The sequence below is a fragment of the Podarcis cretensis genome (assembly GCF_951804945.1).
Source record: "Podarcis cretensis genome assembly, chromosome: 1".
Lineage (NCBI taxonomy): Eukaryota > Metazoa > Chordata > Lepidosauria > Squamata > Lacertidae > Podarcis > Podarcis cretensis.
Genome location: NC_137170.1, coordinates 136,864,199 through 136,881,716, shown reverse-complemented (window position 1 = coordinate 136,881,716; position 17,518 = coordinate 136,864,199). Strand labels below are relative to the sequence as shown.

At 42.4% G+C, this 17,518-nt stretch overlaps 3 protein-coding genes across 9 annotated transcripts in view; 2 read left to right on the top strand and 1 right to left on the bottom strand.

The window, feature by feature from the left end:
- Nucleotides 1-475, bottom strand: part of USP40 (ubiquitin specific peptidase 40) — a 51,490-nt gene extending 51,015 nt beyond the window's left edge. For 2 of the 4 annotated variants that reach the window (XM_079976139.1, XM_079976143.1), the window contains exon 1: nucleotides 402-470. The gene's annotated coding sequence lies outside the window, so the exon portion shown is untranslated. Of the gene's footprint in view, nucleotides 1-401 lie in introns of all 4 variants that reach the window. The other 2 variants (XM_079976142.1, XM_079976141.1) reach the window with 2 other exon arrangements.
- A 3,896-nt stretch (nucleotides 476-4,371) lies between these two features.
- On the top strand, nucleotides 4,372-8,709 carry LOC307219289 (UDP-glucuronosyltransferase 1A6-like). Of its 3 annotated transcripts, none has more exons than XM_079982389.1 (2): nucleotides 4,372-6,400; nucleotides 8,176-8,333. In XM_079982389.1, the coding sequence occupies exons 1-2, from the start codon at nucleotides 5,537-5,539 to the stop codon at nucleotides 8,191-8,193; spliced, it is 882 nt and encodes a 293-aa protein (XP_079838515.1). In that variant the 5' UTR covers nucleotides 4,372-5,536; the 3' UTR covers nucleotides 8,194-8,333. The 3 variants fall into 3 exon arrangements, with proteins under 3 accessions (XP_079838515.1, XP_079838516.1, XP_079838514.1); XM_079982390.1 differs by having other exon boundaries at nucleotides 4,374-6,400; nucleotides 8,170-8,333; XM_079982388.1 differs by having other exon boundaries at nucleotides 4,377-6,400; nucleotides 8,194-8,709.
- A 1,260-nt stretch (nucleotides 8,710-9,969) lies between these two features.
- LOC307217726 (UDP-glucuronosyltransferase 1A6-like) overlaps nucleotides 9,970-17,518 on the top strand; it is a 40,171-nt gene continuing 32,622 nt past the window's right edge. Inside the window, exon 1 of one of the 2 annotated variants that reach the window (XM_079979511.1) lies at nucleotides 9,970-10,842. In XM_079979511.1, coding sequence (XP_079835637.1) covers nucleotides 9,985-10,842 — 858 coding nt within the window. In that variant the 5' untranslated portion in view covers nucleotides 9,970-9,984. Of the gene's footprint in view, nucleotides 10,843-15,457; nucleotides 16,370-17,518 lie in introns of those variants that run through there. The other variant, XM_079979509.1, reaches the window with a different exon arrangement.

The following is a 17,518-nucleotide window of genomic DNA, read 5'->3' as shown; positions in this document are numbered from 1 at the left end:
TCGGTCCGAAATCGAGGCGCCTCCTCTCCCCGGGCAACGCAAGAGGTGACGCCAGGGCCTGTAGGGGCAAACAAGTCCCGTGGTCAAAGGGGCCGGGAGGAGGAGGGTGCGAAGGATCCGGCCGGGACTCTTCTGCTCCCTGACGCGTTTCCTCTCTGTGCGAATGCTCGGTCACGTGAAAAGCGACAAGCAAACAACACACCGCCCGAAGAAGTGGGGCCCAGGCCCCCGGCGGAAGCACCTCACTGAGGACTAGGCCCGTGGCGAGGCCTGCAACGCCAGCCTCCGAAAGGAGGCCGTTTCACGGGGCCGCGGCGGAGGCCCTGCTCCCCCCTGCCCACCCCCCGCCCGCAGCCCAGGGGCGTTTGGGGGGGGCAGCAGCCGCGCACCTCAGCAGCAACACCGGCCCAGCCCCGCCGCTTCCCTCTCGCCTGCGGAGCCGACGGCGCCTTGAGGAAGAAGCCCGAAAGCCGCCGCAAGGCCGCTGGCCTTCCTCTAACCTGCAGCAGAGGTTGCTGGGAACTGTAGTCTCCACCCGGCTTCTAGCCCGAGCGCCGCCGAGCCGGCCGCAATGGCTTGTGGGAGTTGTAGTTCTTTCAAGTGCTTAGCCGGTTCACGTACTGTAATTCTATCTGTTTCAGTATTTTAACTTTTGTGTGTTACAAAGAATAGCTGTGAATTTTTCTCGATTTCCTTGCTTTGCTTTTTTGCAAGCCGCTTTGAGGGTTTTATTTTTACAATCAAGCGGTGTATACATTTCTAGAAGCAAAAAAATTAGTAAGTGGCACGAAGCTAGTTCAGGTTTCTGGTGGGGTAAAGGTGCTTCCTTCCCTCCCCCCCCCCCAAGTTTCGCTCGTTATTTTTCTTTTCTCCAGCTATTCCAGGTATAGCTAAACATGGGGTGTGTTTGTGTGTAGAGGTGCAAATAAAGTGGGGGGGGGGGGGCCGGGGGAGAGCAAATTTGTAATGGATGTCTGGTGTTCACCTGACAAAGGATGTTATATTGATACTGTACTAGCTGTCTCTGATATATTTTACTTTTATTGCTGAACAATTTTGGTTACTGCATTGGTTATCAAGACTGGCCCAGGGTGAGAACTTCAGTACATAACAGTTTTTCTAGAAAAAGAGGTGCCAGAACTCACCATGAACTCACCCTTGTTCTAAATGTAACTTGAAAAAAGAGACATTAGGCATACCTTTGTAAACCCAGAAATCTTTAATATTTAAAAATGTAAAAAGTAATTACTGTAAAGTAATTAGAATGGCAATGGCACACAGCTGAGAAGTGCTGGAACTGAGATCTGGCAAGTTATGCCCCCCCCCCCAAGCCCTGGCTGTACCCATGCATGCTGCCTTGCTCTGTCACCGCATAAATTTGAGAGGGCCTAGCCCCTTCATTGAAAATATGGAGGGTGGAGGCACCCTACTTGGTGCTCTTGGCTGTACTTATTGCATGGCAGTGAAGTCACCCAGGACTTTCAGATCAGAACACATTGTTTCTAGATAGCATTGAGACTTGGACATCTCTTTTTCTATACAGTATATAAAACATTCAGCAACTTTTTAAAAAAAATTCTCAGAACTCTGGTACAATTTCTTACTGCTTAACAATCTCCAGTTAGGGGGGCGTTGGATATAAAAGATAGCTCTGGAACTAGCTTGTTTACCCAGTTTAGAGGTGAAGGTACTTTAGCACATTTTACAAAAGCTGTTTAAAACAATAAAGAACAGGATGATGAAAGAACTTGAGAATAGCCACTATAAAATTGAGTTAACAGATTAACCTAGCGTGAATCAACACAATCAGCTTGAATTTTAAATGCATTTCTTCCTATCCATAGGAAGGTAATCAGTTCAAAGTCTGTTGTTTTAACATTTGATCCAATTTCAGGGATATACGTACTAAAGTCCTGATGCAAGGCAACAGTGTGATATCTAACCAATGTTTAACTGCTGGGCAGATATTAGTACAATCAGAGGTAAATAGAGGACAGGACTCTTGTACCTTTTATCTTAATCCGTTCCTTTGAAATATGCTCACCTTAAAGGAACTTTAACTTTTGTGCCTATTCTGCAGCATGAATGAAGAGAGTGCCATTTTGCCCTTCGATTCAGGCAGCAAAATGTTCTGGACCAGCCATGTGCTCCCATTTGTATGAACGATTGATATTAATTAATCAGATACAGAAACTTTTTCTTCTTTTGCAAAATAGTCACTTCAAGAATTTAGTTTTAAGTTGCTTTATTTTTAAGACTTGTCCTCTTCATCATTGCTGGCCAGCAGAAGACAGGCAGGATTAGAAAGACGACAACAACAACAACAACAACAACAACAACAACAACAACAACAACAACAACAACAATATCCTGCCCAAGAGTGGTTTCCCCACTCTGGGAGGCTTACAGAATATATAAAACAAAATAAAACATCAAACAAAATCTTCCCAACACAGGGCTGCCTTCAGACGTTTTCCAGTATTTAAAACATGGTAGCCCAATCCTGTGCATATTTACTTGGAAAGAAGACATTGGAAAGCAATGACTAGGATTGCAATTATACTGGGAAGTATCTCTTGTACTACTTGTGTGCGTGGACAGTAAATGCAGAAAAGAGGGAGTAGATGATGGTAATGGGAAAAACAAAATACTGTCCTGTAGTAACTGATGCACTATGACGTTCCAGAGGTAAGCTTGAATGCATTAATCCTGTGTTCAGTACCTCTGGACCTATCAGGCAGGTAAGGGCAGAAAGTGGGATCGTAAGAGAGAGAGACACCTGCTAGCGTACTAGAAATAGCTCAAAAATAACCTGCTTTTGAAATAAAGCCAAAGTGATGAGCCAGCCATCTTGGCTATGAAATGAAGACCAAAACACCTTTATCATGAAGAGTAGGTAGATGGGGCTTTCAGGCTTAGAAGTGAGGAGGGTTATTTTTAATTTTTATTGTGTACCCTAAAACACTGCATGTTGATGTAGCAGTCACATAACATTGACCACGGGGGGGGGGGGGGGAGTCACTTCCCTTTAAAAATGTTAAAGGCACCTAACCCAGCACAAAAACTTCTATTTATTTCTAATAATTTTGTCAAGAAATAAAAATGTTATAGGAATTAATTGCTTTTTCCCTTTAAGTAACACACAAATGTTAAAGATGCCCTGGACAGCAACAAAAACCCACCTATTAATATTAAATTTGACAGGCTTCATTCTGTCTGAATGGGTACTATGCTCCAAATTTCATCCAATTCTATCAGAAATGTTGTAAGTTTATAGATATTTATTAATTTTCCAATTATAGTCCAGGAGGAAGTAATCAGGAGCTTCAGAAAATGAGGTGACATTTCACCTCAGATGCAAACCACATAATGTCAAATCATGCTGAGGCAACCTGTCATCTCAGCAACCTGTTATATGAGCAAACAAAAGTGAGTTCGAAGGTGAATATCTTTCTTTTATTATTTATGCACAGCCCTATTAGCTAGTATAATTGGTAGGTAGTTCCCCTCTAATATTATGCAGAAGATCCATTTTAAGAGCGAAAAGGCAGGAGTCAGAAATCTCTCTACTTTCATGGCACACAAAACACACTAGACTCCATGAAATTTCATTAACTCAAATTGAAGACTGCTTAACTTTTCTATAGATCTTTTTAAGCTTTGCTTCCACGTGTTTACTACACATGAAAAAAGATATAGCCCCTGAGATTATGTGCCCTGCTGCCTCCACTGCTCATATATAACACATACACATTCAGTGACAAGTTAGCTGTATGTGTATAGGTGCTCCATACTGGTAATCTAATTTATTCTGGGGAGCTACTTCCTTTTACATAAGCACACCAAGCCCAATCAACTACTCTGAAGTGAGGCCTAAGCCCTCAAAATCCAGTTTAGATTACCAAACTTTGAGAAGTATAGCTTAGGTTTTACACACACACATCTCATCTCCAGTGTGTCAAATCTCCCATTGTCATGTGTAGTTTGGCCCTTGGGCTGAGCTGATTTCACAGCAGAACTTAGTTTAATTTAAGCTAACCTCTGAGCATGTCCATAGTTAACAGCTTTTTGTCTGTGAAACACTCCAGTTTCCTAGCACAGAGGCAGACCAACAGACAAAACTATGGCTTATCAACTCTGATCATAGCTGTCAACGTTCCCCTTTTTTGTGGGAAATTCCCTTATTTCAGCGTCGTTTTCCGCTGCTATCCTGGATTGTTAGAAATCCCGCACACTGTCTCCGGGACAGGTGAGGCTGCTGATCCCTTATTTTCAAATCTGAAAGTTGACAGCTATGACTCTGATATTTCACCCGACCAAAGTAAGCACAAAACATGGTTTAAACCCGCATTCAAAATCACAGTTTCTGCTACTGATGATCATAAGCTATGTTTTAATTATTATTTATTAAATTTGTATACCGTCCTTTATCGGAAGATCACAGGGCGATTCAGAACATAGAAATACAAAATGAGAGCATAAAATACATAAGAAAAACAAACCAATAACTCCCATCCCACACTTAAAAGGGCATAGAATGTTAAGCAGCCAAAGGCCTGGTTAATGAGTAGCGTTTTTGGCTGGTGCCTAAAGATTCCACAAATCTCATGGAGGGGGCACACAAAAATGGGCCTCAAATGAGGATTTCAGGGTCTGGGTTGGTTCATATGGGGAGACGTGGTTCTTGAGGAATTGGAGTCCTGAGCCGTTTAAGGCTTTATAGGCCAAAAGCTGCGCTTTGAATTAGGCCTGGAAACTAACTGGCAGGCAGTGCAGTCGGACCAGGATTGGCGTAATATGCTCAAGCCATCTTACTCTGAGGAGCAACCTAGCTGCCAAATACTGAAGTTTCTGAACCGTCTTCAGAGGCAGCCCTACGTATAACATGTAATAATCTAATGAAGAAGGCACTAACTAGAGTACAGACGGCAGGAGTTAGGCTGCCTCTGTCCAGATAGGGGCACAGCTGGGCTACCAGCTGAAGCTGATGGAAGGCACCCCATCTATAGCAGGCAGCCTCCTATCCATCTGGTTTAGGGAATCACCCACTAACAGCGCCTCAATCTTATCCAGACTGAGCTTCAGGTTGTTGGCTCTCATCCAGCCCCCCTTCCTTTACAAACTTCTCACGAAACCACAGTTTATAATCACATTTTGATCTGGTCTCTGAACTGTCATGTCTCTTATCAGCAGTTTTCCCTAGCTGTTACAAAACCTGTTTTTACTACTTTGCACTTCAGATTAGCCTCTCACTTCCATTCCTGATCCTTCCTAGTCAGGGCCTTTTGTTAGTTCATAAATGAGCTGTAGCATTGCACCATTGCTTATGGTACTTCATTTTCAGGGCAAACAGGAGGGCTTTCATGGCCATGAACTTTCAGCAGATCATGTTGGACTAATGATTAATGCAGACGGGTAGAATATCTGGCTTATAGACTAAAGCAAGATTAGTTTTTTATTCCTGCGCTAAACAAGTACACAATACAGAAATACACAAGGGTTTCCTCTTATTGACAGACTTTTTCTGGGTGAAGAGATGGCTTATCTTTTTCATCGGCCTATCCACTTGACTGCATGGCTTCTGTTTTTTATTGCTATCATTAACTTTACTGAAACTGGGAAGCTGCTGGTGATACCACAAGATGGAAGCCACTGGCTCAGCATGAATGCTGTTGTCAAGAAGCTCAGTGAAAAGGGTCATGAGGTAACAGTGGTGGCACCAGAAATTAATTTGCTCTTAAAGGAATCGAAGCATTATAAACAAAAAACATACCCAGTGCCGTACAAAAAGGCAGATCTTGACGCTGGATTTCGAAAGTTTGCTTCCAACCTTTTCCGTAAGGTTTCTTTTCCTTACACAATTCTCCAAGAATATCAGAACAACATGTATATAATAAATATGTTTTTCTACAACTGTGACAGCCTTCTGAGGAACAAAGAAATCATTAAGTACCTGGAAGAGACTCAGTTTGATGCACTTTTCACAGATCCAGCTTTGCCATGTGGAGTCATCCTCGCTGAACATCTTTCCATCCCTTCCGTGTACTTCTTCCGTGGATTCCCATGCAGTTTAGAGCATGCAATTTGTAAATCTCCAAACCCTACTTCCTATATCCCAAGATGCTATACCAGGTACACAGACCAAATGACTTTCATCCAACGTGTGATTAATCTGTTTGTCAATTCTGTAGAAACATCACTTTTTAAAACTCTTTATAATAAGTATGAAGATATTGCTTCAGAATTTCTACAAAGAGATGTTCACTTGCCAACACTTTACAGAAATAGCTCTATCTGGCTTTTACGGTACGACTTTGTATTTGAGTATCCCAGACCTGTGATGCCAGGTATGGTCTTCATTGGAGGGATAAATTGTGAAGAAGGCAAAATCCTGCCACAGGTACGTCCATTACTTTTTATTCACAAATTCTTTAAGGATAAAAATTGCATTTAAGTAAGAAGTGCTTGTGCATGTAATAGTACACGTAAAGGATATGAATTGCACATTGTGAACGTCAATCATGAGGGTTACATTTGCGTAATTTCCATAATGAATGGAACATCATCCAGATAACATTGCAAATGAAATCAAACCGTTTAGAATACACCAAGTGATAGAATTTAAGAAATGGCTCCAAAACTAATGTTGCAGTCTTATGCACACCTACTCAAGAGCAAGTTACATTTAATTCAGTGAAACTTACTTCCAAGTAAACACACATAGGATGCTAGGGGTATATTATAAAAGAATGTTCTTTTATATATATAATAATATTTATTAAAACTTCAAAAAAATTACAAAAATGAAAAAAGAAAAAGAAAACAAAAAATTCAAAATACAGAAAAAGTAAAAAAGCAATTAAAAACATTTCAATCTTTCCATGTCTTGTCTTTCATTTACTTATTTCCCTGACCTCCTCACACCTCCCTCTTTTGTATTCTAGTTCAATAGTTGTTTCAGCAAGTCCTTACCCTTTTTGCATTTATCTTGATACTTTATCGTAATATATTATAACTTTACATTTTTACATGTTAACAATCCATTTTTATGTACCCCTTAACCACATTATATAAAAGAATGTTCTGATTACACTTTGTGAACTAGGTAAAAGTCTGGTTTATAGTTGCATGGGTGACTGGCTGCATAGAAACTATATCAGAGCTGCTAGGAGATTGCTGCGTATTTGCTGGGAGAGGTCAATGGGACTTACTTCTGAATAGACATATTGTGCTGTTGGAGTATGTTTTGTTGGGTGTGTTGCAGCCGGTTGGACTTGAGCATGTGGACCCAGATGTATGAGTAGATTCAGCCCTGGGTCTGCATACCCAGGTTTCTGTGGTGGCCAGAAATGCATTTGCACAGTTAAAATTTGTGCACAATCTGTGCCCATTCCTGTAGTCTGATTACTGTGGGTTTGCCTTTGAAATGTAGTCAGAAACTTCAACTGGCCCTAAAAGGTGCAGACAAACTGTTGACGGGCTGGTAGTAAGGAGCATATGACTCCCTTGTTACAGCAGCCCCACTGGCTACTAGTCTGTTTCTGGCAACGGTGAACATCTGGAATTCCTAATAAACTGCAGGTCTAATGTCCATTAGATACATCTACAGGGTTCCCATGAAGAAGATACAAATTATACCGACATACAAATTCCATTGCAAACACACATTTTAAAGGACCAATTTCCTTTGTTACGGACAGAGGATCTAATACTTCTTGATCTATCCACTTTGCAGTTACCTCTGGCTCCCTTTCTCCAATTACAGTCAAAGTGATCAAATATAAATATCTTAATTAAATTAGCTAATGGGGCTTGAGGGTTTTTTAGGTGGAGCACGCCAATCCTGATCTCTTGTGATAAGCATGGTAATGCTAAAGGTACCTAAAGCCATAGCTATGGGGGGGGGGGCAGCAGGGTTAGACAGGTGTTTTGCCCCAGGTGAAGCCTCCAGAGGGGCACCACTGAGGCTCCCAGCCTGTGTGTGTGTGTACACAAATGCTTGGGGGGGGTGCAAACTGGGTTTTTGGCCCCAGGGGAAATACAGCCTATTTAAACAGCAGTGACATTCTGAACTAATAAACATGAAATAAATATGATTGACTTAAAAATGCTAAAATGATTCCGGTTGAATGCCCTGTATTCCTTTGTGGTACTTATTCCTTTGATAAGGTATAGGTTGGATTCCTACTGTAGGTCAGGTGTTCAGCAGTTGGACTTGATGACTCAGTGGGCTTCGTTCTCATTCTACATGGATTTCTTATTCTACCTAAGCTGGAGTTGTGGGCACAAAAAAGAAAACCACATACTTCAGCATTTTTAACTGAAGAAGACAACCTTTACAGTGGTACCTCGGGTTAAGTACTTAATTCGTTCCGGAGGTCCGTTCTTAACTTGAAACTGTTCTTAACCTGAAGCACCACTTTAGCTAATGGGGCCTCCTGCTGCCGCCGTGCCGCCAGAGCCCAATTTCTGTTCTTATCCTGAAGCAAAGTTCTTAACCTGAAGCACTATTTCTAGGTTAGCGGAGTGTGTAACCTGAAGCGTATGTAACCTGAAGTGTATGTAACCTGAGGTACCACTGTATTTCATATTCAGGTTAAAAACTGATGTAATCCATAGTCTGACATCAAAAGATGACTATTGCATTTGTAAATGCTGTGAACCACCCTGATTGAGAGCAGTATACAAATTTAATAAATTAAAAAATAATAGAGGATTGTTGGTATTTTACTGCCGATGGATGAAATATATCCTAAGCCAGTTTTGATGAATTTATAAATAAATTAGGAGTTTATTATTCAGTTTGACCCTGATTGATTCAGCACTTCTGAAATAGCCCAATTTTACCTGGCCCAATTCAGAAGTTCTGAGTTCAGCTTGGGTCAGATTCTGATTCTTGATTTGGGAAAACTGAAGCATCACACTTCCCTCTTTTCTATGGTCTTCTTTTTTAAAGCTATGACTTTTTTTTCCAGAATTAGATGAAATTAAGTTTGGGGGGAAACAAGAAACTGTTTTGAATGGCCAGTTCCTCCGACAGCTGCTCCTTTGCAAAGGCTCCAAGGTCCTGACGGCAAATTTTCATTCTCACTTTTCTCCCACCCCTGCCCAGTACAGTGAAATGTACAGCCTTAAGGTTAAATTACCTGACAGTTAGAATTCCATAATGGTTTTTGATTTTTGTGCAAAGCAGCCATAGATATGCAGCTACTTGGAGTTAAAACATGGCCATACTAAAATGCCATTTTCCCAGTCAAAATGACCCACAACTTTCTTTTCACTCCATGGAGAAAAAAAAGAGCTCCTTCTTGATGGGTAGAGAGAGCAGCTTCCTGCTCCACATTTAAAGCTTCCAAGTGCATAATGGAACTAAGTAAAGAGGGTTTAGGGCAGCAGTCAGGGAGATAAACGTAAGGGAACAGCTACCAGGAAGCGAGTTAGCAGAAACAGACCGGGGATAGAGAGAGTTGGGGAGTTGAAAGCAAGTTTGTTTGAATAAAGTTGGTTCATATTACTCCTGTTTGATCATGCATGTAACTGACATCATGTGGCATACCGCTTGTCATATATCACTTGGTAAACAAAGCAAGCTGATGCAAGCATATGTTTGAGTAGTGCTGCCTGCAGTTTGACCCTCAGGGATTGATTTGGAACAGCAAGCAGATCACGCCACAAACATGTGAAGAAGTGCATGCTGTATTAAGGAGGTCACTTCCAGAGAAGATGTCTGGTACATTATTTTTGGGCACCCATGTCTGAAGAAGATTTTGTGCAAGCTACAGAATCAGGCCAAATTTCTAACTGATCCAGTGCAAGTATTTCACCAGTGTCACTGGGGAAAGGGACTCTCATTAACCAGCAACCTTGTGCTTTATACCAATCATTAACAATATGGGCAGGTAAATCCAAGGTTAACGGCACGCTGCTCAGGATTTAAAAGGTAGCGTTACATGGTTACATAACAAATATAGGCTGTCATTGAAGATGGATTCTGCCGTGCCTCGCTTTCATGGCAGTGCTGTCTGTTTTGTCTTTGTTCTCATCTGCTTTGGAGAGGCAAAGAGGCTGCTAGTGATACCGCAGGATGGAAGCCACTGGCTCAGCATGCGTGCTGTAGTGGAGAAGCTCAGTGAAAGAGGGCATGAGATAGTTGTGGTGGCTCCAGAAGTTAATCTGCTCATGAAAGAATCCAAGTATTACACAAGGAAAACATTTGCTGTGCCGTATACAGCAGATGATCTTTCCCAGCGTTTCCGTTCGTTTGGCAACCAGCCCTTTGATGAAGTCTCTTTTCCTGCCATGATTTTAGGAGCATATAGGAGCTTAATGCATCTCGTTGAGATGTTTTTCATTAATTGCAAAAGCCTTCTGAGGAACAGAGAAGTCATGAAGTACCTGGAAGAGACTCAGTTTGATGCACTTTTCACAGATCCAGCTTTGCCATGTGGAGTCATCCTCGCTGAACATCTCTCCATCCCTTCTGTGTACTTCTTTCGTGGATTCCCATGCGGTTTAGAGAATGCTATCAGCAAATGTCCAGACCCAGTTTCTTATGTCCCAAGATGCTATAGCAGCCACACTGATCACATGACATTTGCCCAGCGAGTGTTGAACCAGCTCATTAGCTTCTTAGAGACGCCACTTTTTAAGAGACTGTACATTTCTTACCAAGAGCTTGCTTCAGAACTCTTTCAGAGAGACGTTCACTTACCAACACTTTACAGAAATGGCTCTGTCTGGCTTTTACGATATGACTTTGTATTTGAGTATCCCAGACCTGTGATGCCAAATATGGTCTTCATTGGAGGAATTAACTGTGAAGAAGGCAAAATCCTGCCACAGGTAGGTGCTATGTATCAATGGTTTTGAGCTTAGATCTGTGTTGCTACCATGCTCTTTGCTACGAACACAGCCACACTTGAATGAATTCTCAAAGTGAGATGTTGATTTCTGTACTCCTGTTTGAAAACAAGGTCGGTAGGGGCATGGGATGGGACATTTGTGGCTGTAGCTCAGCAGTTGTGGAGATAAACCTTTGCTTAAAGAAAACTGCCTGGTCCTGTGATTATTTGATCTGAGAAACATGGCCGTATTGACTTGTTACAGCAGGGGTTTGTCAAAATTGCATTTCTGGTGCTTGTTGATATTGAGGGATAGTGTATAAACTATATCTACTGTTTTCCATTTCATTTGTGACTTTTAACTGTTATTATATTTTTATGTCACAAGTTAGTTGCAACCTCTTTAATAGGCCCCATCCAAGCTATACTGTTATTCAGGAGGGATGGTTAAGGGTGGGGGGGAATGAAAAAGGTGTTATTTGAGTATGATACAAACCAACACCCCCACAGAGAACTGGATCAGATTAAAAAGAGCAGTGTAGTAGAAGCTGGGGAGAAGGAGGAGAGAGAAATAGAAGAAATGGGTATGTGTGCAGTTATATCCCTGGCCTTCTTTACAAACTATATGAAAAACATGTCAAAATGGAGGAGGAACAAGAGTGCCTGGGTGAATCTAAAAAGGAAGGCATTCCTTGAGCACAATGTTTTACTGGGCAAGGATCACATGATGAGCAGCTACAGGGATGGGGGCTCAAAGCAAGGAGACTCAAGAGAGTCAGCCTGCCTGGGTTTATGCCACTAACTGCTCCCCTAAAATTACACTGGTTTCAGAAGTCTAAGCTCAGTTATAGTCTTAGAAAGAAAAAACAAATGAACTAAATGCATTTGCAATGAAGTATCAAGGTACAGAAAAGGAAAGAATTAATGAGATGTCCTTGACAACAGGGAATGCTTGACTCTAGATGGATGCGTACATTTCAAGCACTCCCCCCCCCCCCCGGAAAAATAAACCTGGAAACTGTGATTGATTAAGTGTGCTGGGAGCTGTAGCTCTGTGATTAACAAAACTACAGTTCCCAGGATTCTTTGTGAGGGGAGCTTTAATTATTGGAAGGTCACAGAGGTTTCAGTAGCCAACTGATAAGTGATACAGTGTGGTTTTGATTGAATTATCTTCCAAGTTCAGCTGTCAAGTCAGCAGAAAAAGTCTGGGGCATTCTCCTCTGCATTTCAGTAGGGGGGGGGGTTGTTGGCTGGAACTGAGAAATGCATCCTGTTAGCTCTTGCCGGGGATCATTTCCAGATAAAACAGAGAATTGTGAACCAAGGGGATAGTGTGAGAAGGAACAGAAAATGGGGGCAAATTTTTATTTTAGACTTTGGCAGCCTAACTGCAGACCTGCAGCCCCCACTATGGGTCGGCCAATCATGTTACATCACTCAGGAATCAGGTGGACTCTAACGTGTCACAATACCCGATAAGGAACGCTCTGGTCTAAAGAGTTGTAGTAGCAAGTACTTAATGCCCTGATAAGGAGTGACAGCCCCCAGTACCTGCCAGTACATTCCTGCATGTGTTACTATGATGGATGATAGGATATTGTGCAACTTGACACCCAGTCACAGCGCACCAGTATACAGTAGGCCTGCAGCTTACACAGGGGTACATTTCAGGGATTGTGCCTAAAGCTAAAACCATGAATAGTCAATATACAATGGCAGGTGGTATTGCCAAAGTACTTTTTCCCTCCCCTTTTTATTCCCTCCCTCTGCCCCCTATTCATTCATTCATTGCCAAGTGCATAAAGCTGAATGCGCACAAGTTAAATGTGAGTAAGTTGTGGGCTTACTATACAGGAGAATCAAATGAGGCTATATCCCTTGGCTTATGCTGTGCATACTTAGAGCCCACAAGGTGGGAGAACATGTGCTTTGAGGGTCACTGAAGGAGCAGTGAAATAGGCAAGTTTGCTGATGATACAAAATCTTCAGTGTGATGAAAACAAAAAGAGATTGCATTCAATGTAAGCAAGTGTAAAGTGAAACACAAAAGCCAAAGAAGTGTGGATGGGACATTTTCTCCTAGTCTACTGGCCCCGTCTTCTGCAGCTGGGGAGAAAAGCATTAACTTTCTCCCCATTTGTTGCCATCTCCCCCTAACTGCACCCCACTTGGCAATTAGTCTCAGTACATGGGAATTTCCCCCAAATTGCTGCGCCAGGATGAGGCACAGGATTATGAGACATTGTTCCGTTCTTATGGAGGCAGATTTGTGTAGTATCCTCTTTTTGTTAAAGTGGAGCTTTTGCTTGGGAAAAAGTCTTCCACTTCAGTGTCAGAGGTCTCTGTGGAACAAATGATGGTCTTAGCCATTCTCATCCTCCCTCAGAATCTATACATTTATTTACAATATACCCCATACTTATGTTAACATTGCCAAAGCTCGAAGTTACAGTATTGGCTGTTTGCATTTGCAATTACATGCACATTTCTCTTTGGTGTTTTGTACAATAAGCTTGGTTTCAGATCCTCTTGTCTCATTGGGAGGGGTGGAAAGGCAAAACCTCATCAGGTGAGAACATCACTCTCACTGCTTGAGGATCTGAACTGGCTGCAAGCACTTCCTGTGTCCTGGAGACTCCAGTACAGGAGGAGCCTTTTTGCCAGCACCTTTGAAACCCCAGCAGACCACCTTGCCATCCTTGGACTCCAGTCTGGAAGCCCCAGCCGAACAGTGGTCTTCCCAGCACCATCACTCAGCTGCTCCTGAAGTAAGTTAGAGCCAGGGCTGGCCCAAGACATTTTGTCACCCGAGGTGAACCACAAAATGGCTCCCCCCCCAATCCACCAGTGAAAATCAAGAACAGAGGGGTAATAAAGATCCTCATAGAGAACAAGGAGGAAGTACAGATCTACATCAAGAGCGGGGTGGGGGGAATCAAATCAACCTTACCCAATGGTTGAAAATAGTCAAAGACTATTTTGTGTTGGGGGGGGGGGGCTGTTCTGCATCACACTGGGTGGGTGCAGAACCCAGGAGACCCCAGAAGGCAGCCCTCACCATTTTCTTGCTATGGGTGGGAGACGAGCAATGCCTCCTTTTTGCAGAGAGACCTCTGTAGAGGTGGCCTGGGGGTGGGCTGCCAAGGAGGCGGTAGATCTGCCCCCAAGTAGCAGCCAGCAATGCATTTCTTGGAGGCTGAATCTGCTGCCCCTGTGGATCTTGCTGCCTGAGATTTTGCTCTCTCAGACTGAGAGTCACATGGAGCTATCCAAGGTGCTGTCTTTACTGGTCTGTGACCGAAATAAAATTTGATGCTGATACTATGTTTTCTTTGAATTTTGCCTTATCTGACCTCTGTGTTGCCTGACTTTGATTCAACAGAACCTGAATTATTACTTGTTTTCCTTACTAGCACACAAACTCACACCTAACATATCTCCGATGTTTGTGTTACAGCTCCATTTGGCTAAGATAAATGGGTTCTTTAAAAAAGTCCAGCATTCCCTTCCTCTGGGTGAAAACAGGAGCTCCCACATCCCTGGTGTCAGGCTGGCAGCTGGCTAGGAAAGCAAGAGCAGGGAGTGATAGGAGCAAATGTGGAGAAGAGAGATGTAGCTCAGCATGGCTCATGATAAGGCTGGCAATGGCGGTGTCGCTGTCATAACTGCATCCCAAACATGCTCCCCTGGCACCACCCAATTAAAAGAAATTTATCAGACTTTGTGAGGAGTAGGAAGGGGAATTATGGGTAAATCTGAGGCTATTGGTGATAAAATCTCACATTATCACTGCTCAGATAATGATGAGTCATCAGCTCAGAAGCTGAAAGACTCCTGCAGAGCACAGTGTTATATTAGGTGGTGATGAAACTGTGCAAGAAGTTTATTTAATATGAACATTTAAATTAAATAACGTGTCACACAACTACAATCCTATAGAGCAATGATGTTTTCAGTTGAAGAATAAATAGGATTCATTATGTAAGAACAAGAACTATCAAGTCCACACTGATAAATTCCTAGCAGGGTTGGAGAAATATCTTGTTTCCACTGGCCTGATCCTTCTCAGGGTTGACCCTGTGGGCAAGGTGCTTTGAAGTCCTGAAGTTGAGACTTAAAAACACCTTGCAAGAAGCTGGTAAAACAAGTATTCCCCCTTCATTTTAGCATGGATTTCAGTGCAACCCCTTCCTGAATCTCTCAGATGCCCACCAGCTGTACTTGCCCATTGGCTGACATCATTTATGACAATGGCATCTGATGGATGCAAGGATGGGATTAAATACTGCATTGACTCTGTGCCTGTTCCTTAGCTGAGCAGGCTCTAACCACTACTCATTCGCTCACTTCTTTTATTATAATTACAATGGAAAGTTTTTATTGTTTTCAAACATAACAACTGCAAAGGTATTCTCTGTAACAATGCAAGCAATAACAAGAAAATGAAGGATGGCTAAACATTTTGTATAATTCCAGTAGTACCTTTTATAAGCTTTAGCACCTCCCAAAGTAAATGTTTAACTAGAAGCCTTGGCTTTTAGTTAAATGTTTACTTCAAGAGAGCACACAAGGTCAGACTTTGCACTCTAGTATATAAGGGGCTGGCTTGGAGCATACAGGTGATACTTTCTGAGAGAGCAGCAAGCAGACAGACCAAAAAAATGGCTCCCATGGCCTGCTCCCAGGCATACATTTCCATCCTCATGCTGCTTCTATATTCTTTGAGTTTTGTTTCTGGTGGGAAACTCCTGGTGGTACCCATGGATGGAAGCCACTGGCTCAGCATGCAATCTATCCTGAACCAACTCAAGAAGAATGGACACGAGATAGTCGTCGTTGCACCTGAAATCAATATGCACATAAAAGCGTCAGATGATGTTTATACTTTGAAAAGTTATCCAGTGCCCTTCACCCAAGAAGAAATGAATATCTCTATTAAAGAATTTGGAAATGACAATTTTCAAGAGCTTCCTTTTTTGGTCAGGTTTTTTAGAACAATTGAGAGAATGAAACAGACAAATGCTATGTTCTTAGCTGCTTGCACACATTTACTATACAACCAAGAACTGATGAGCTATATCAAGGAGAGCAAATTTGATGCTCTCTTTACAGATCCTATGATGCCTTGTGGCCAGATAGTTGCTGACTACTTTGGCATCCCTTCTGTCTTTTTCTTACGAGGAATACCATGTGGTTTTGACTCTGAAGCTGCACAGTGTCCGAGGCCTCCTTCTTATGTCCCAAGAGGTATGACAGGAAACTCAGATCATATGACGTTTGCCCAGCGTGTGAAAAATCTGCTGTTCCACCTGGCAGAATACTTCCTCTGCAGTTTTGTCTACTCTCCTTATGCAAGTCTTGCTTCAGAGTTTCTGCAGAGAGATCTGAGTCTCACAGAACTTCTAAGTCATGGATCCATTTGGCTGATGAGAATGGACTTTGTGGCTGAATATCCAAGGCCACTAATGCCAAACATGATTATAATTGGAGGGGTAAACTGTGCCTGGAAGAAGCCGTTATCTCAGGTTGGTAATGCTGCTGCTGCTTATTATTATGATTATTTTATTTTCGTTGTTGTTAAATTTATTATGACAGGATTCTGAATTCTGTAGAATTTCTTTTATGAGTAGAACCATGATTTTTAGACTTTCTAGTCAATCACCAGTTTGGTGCAACCAGTGCTATTTTTTCTTTTGTGGTACAGTTTGATATTAATTCCAACCACCACCCCAGCAAAACAAACAAACAAACAAACACCTCAATAGAAAACATGCAATGAGTTCACTAAATACCTAATCTATAAATAGTCTATAAAATATACAAAATATCTATAAGAGGTAAGAACTCTCCTAATAACACCTCATTAACTGAACTGAAAATGCTTGCCTGAATGAGATTTCCCCTGGTGCCTAAAGGAGAACAATGGCACCAGGCAGCGCTTCTTGATAAGGCCAATGGCAAGCCCCCCTTCCCCATCCATGCCTGCAGCATGCGCTGATGTTGTGTCTAGTTTCTGGGCAGCCACAGCTGAGTCAGAACAGCTCATACCAGCTCATCCACCCAGCTTTCAGGAACATGAGCAATATCGGTATTCTCATTCTCAATCAAGTCATGAATGGCTCAAAAATTAGGTTCCAATTTTCTCCATGAGCCAGATTGCAACAATGATTATCATGAACGATCTCAAGCAACTTTGGCCAAGGAATTTGGGGAAATGGCATAATTCAATTGATGCCGAGCTGAAGTCTTGGAAACACCTACGGCTTAGTTGCCTGGACTGGATTGCAGCAATTCAGAGACCTCTGTTTTACCAAGATTCCCATTTTTGTTTCAAACCCTCCCTGTAACTATCCCCTCAGATATCTTTGTTAAATGGCAACTGTTGCTTAATGGATTTATCGCTTGGGGAAGCATGGTCATGTGACCAGTAAGACCCTCTATAGACCTTGGATGAAGGAAGGACTGAGAATGCCTGATCTGAAGTACTATCATGAGGCTTTTCATCTAAAGCAGCTAATTAAAATAGCCAAAGGGACCCTATGAATTAATTCCCTCTAGTCCTTCAACGCAGGTGGCGCTGTGGGTTAAAGCCTCAGCGCCTAGGGCTTGCCGATCGAAAGGTCGGCGGTTCGAATCCCTGCGGCGGGGTGCGCTCCCGCTGCTCGGTCCCAGCG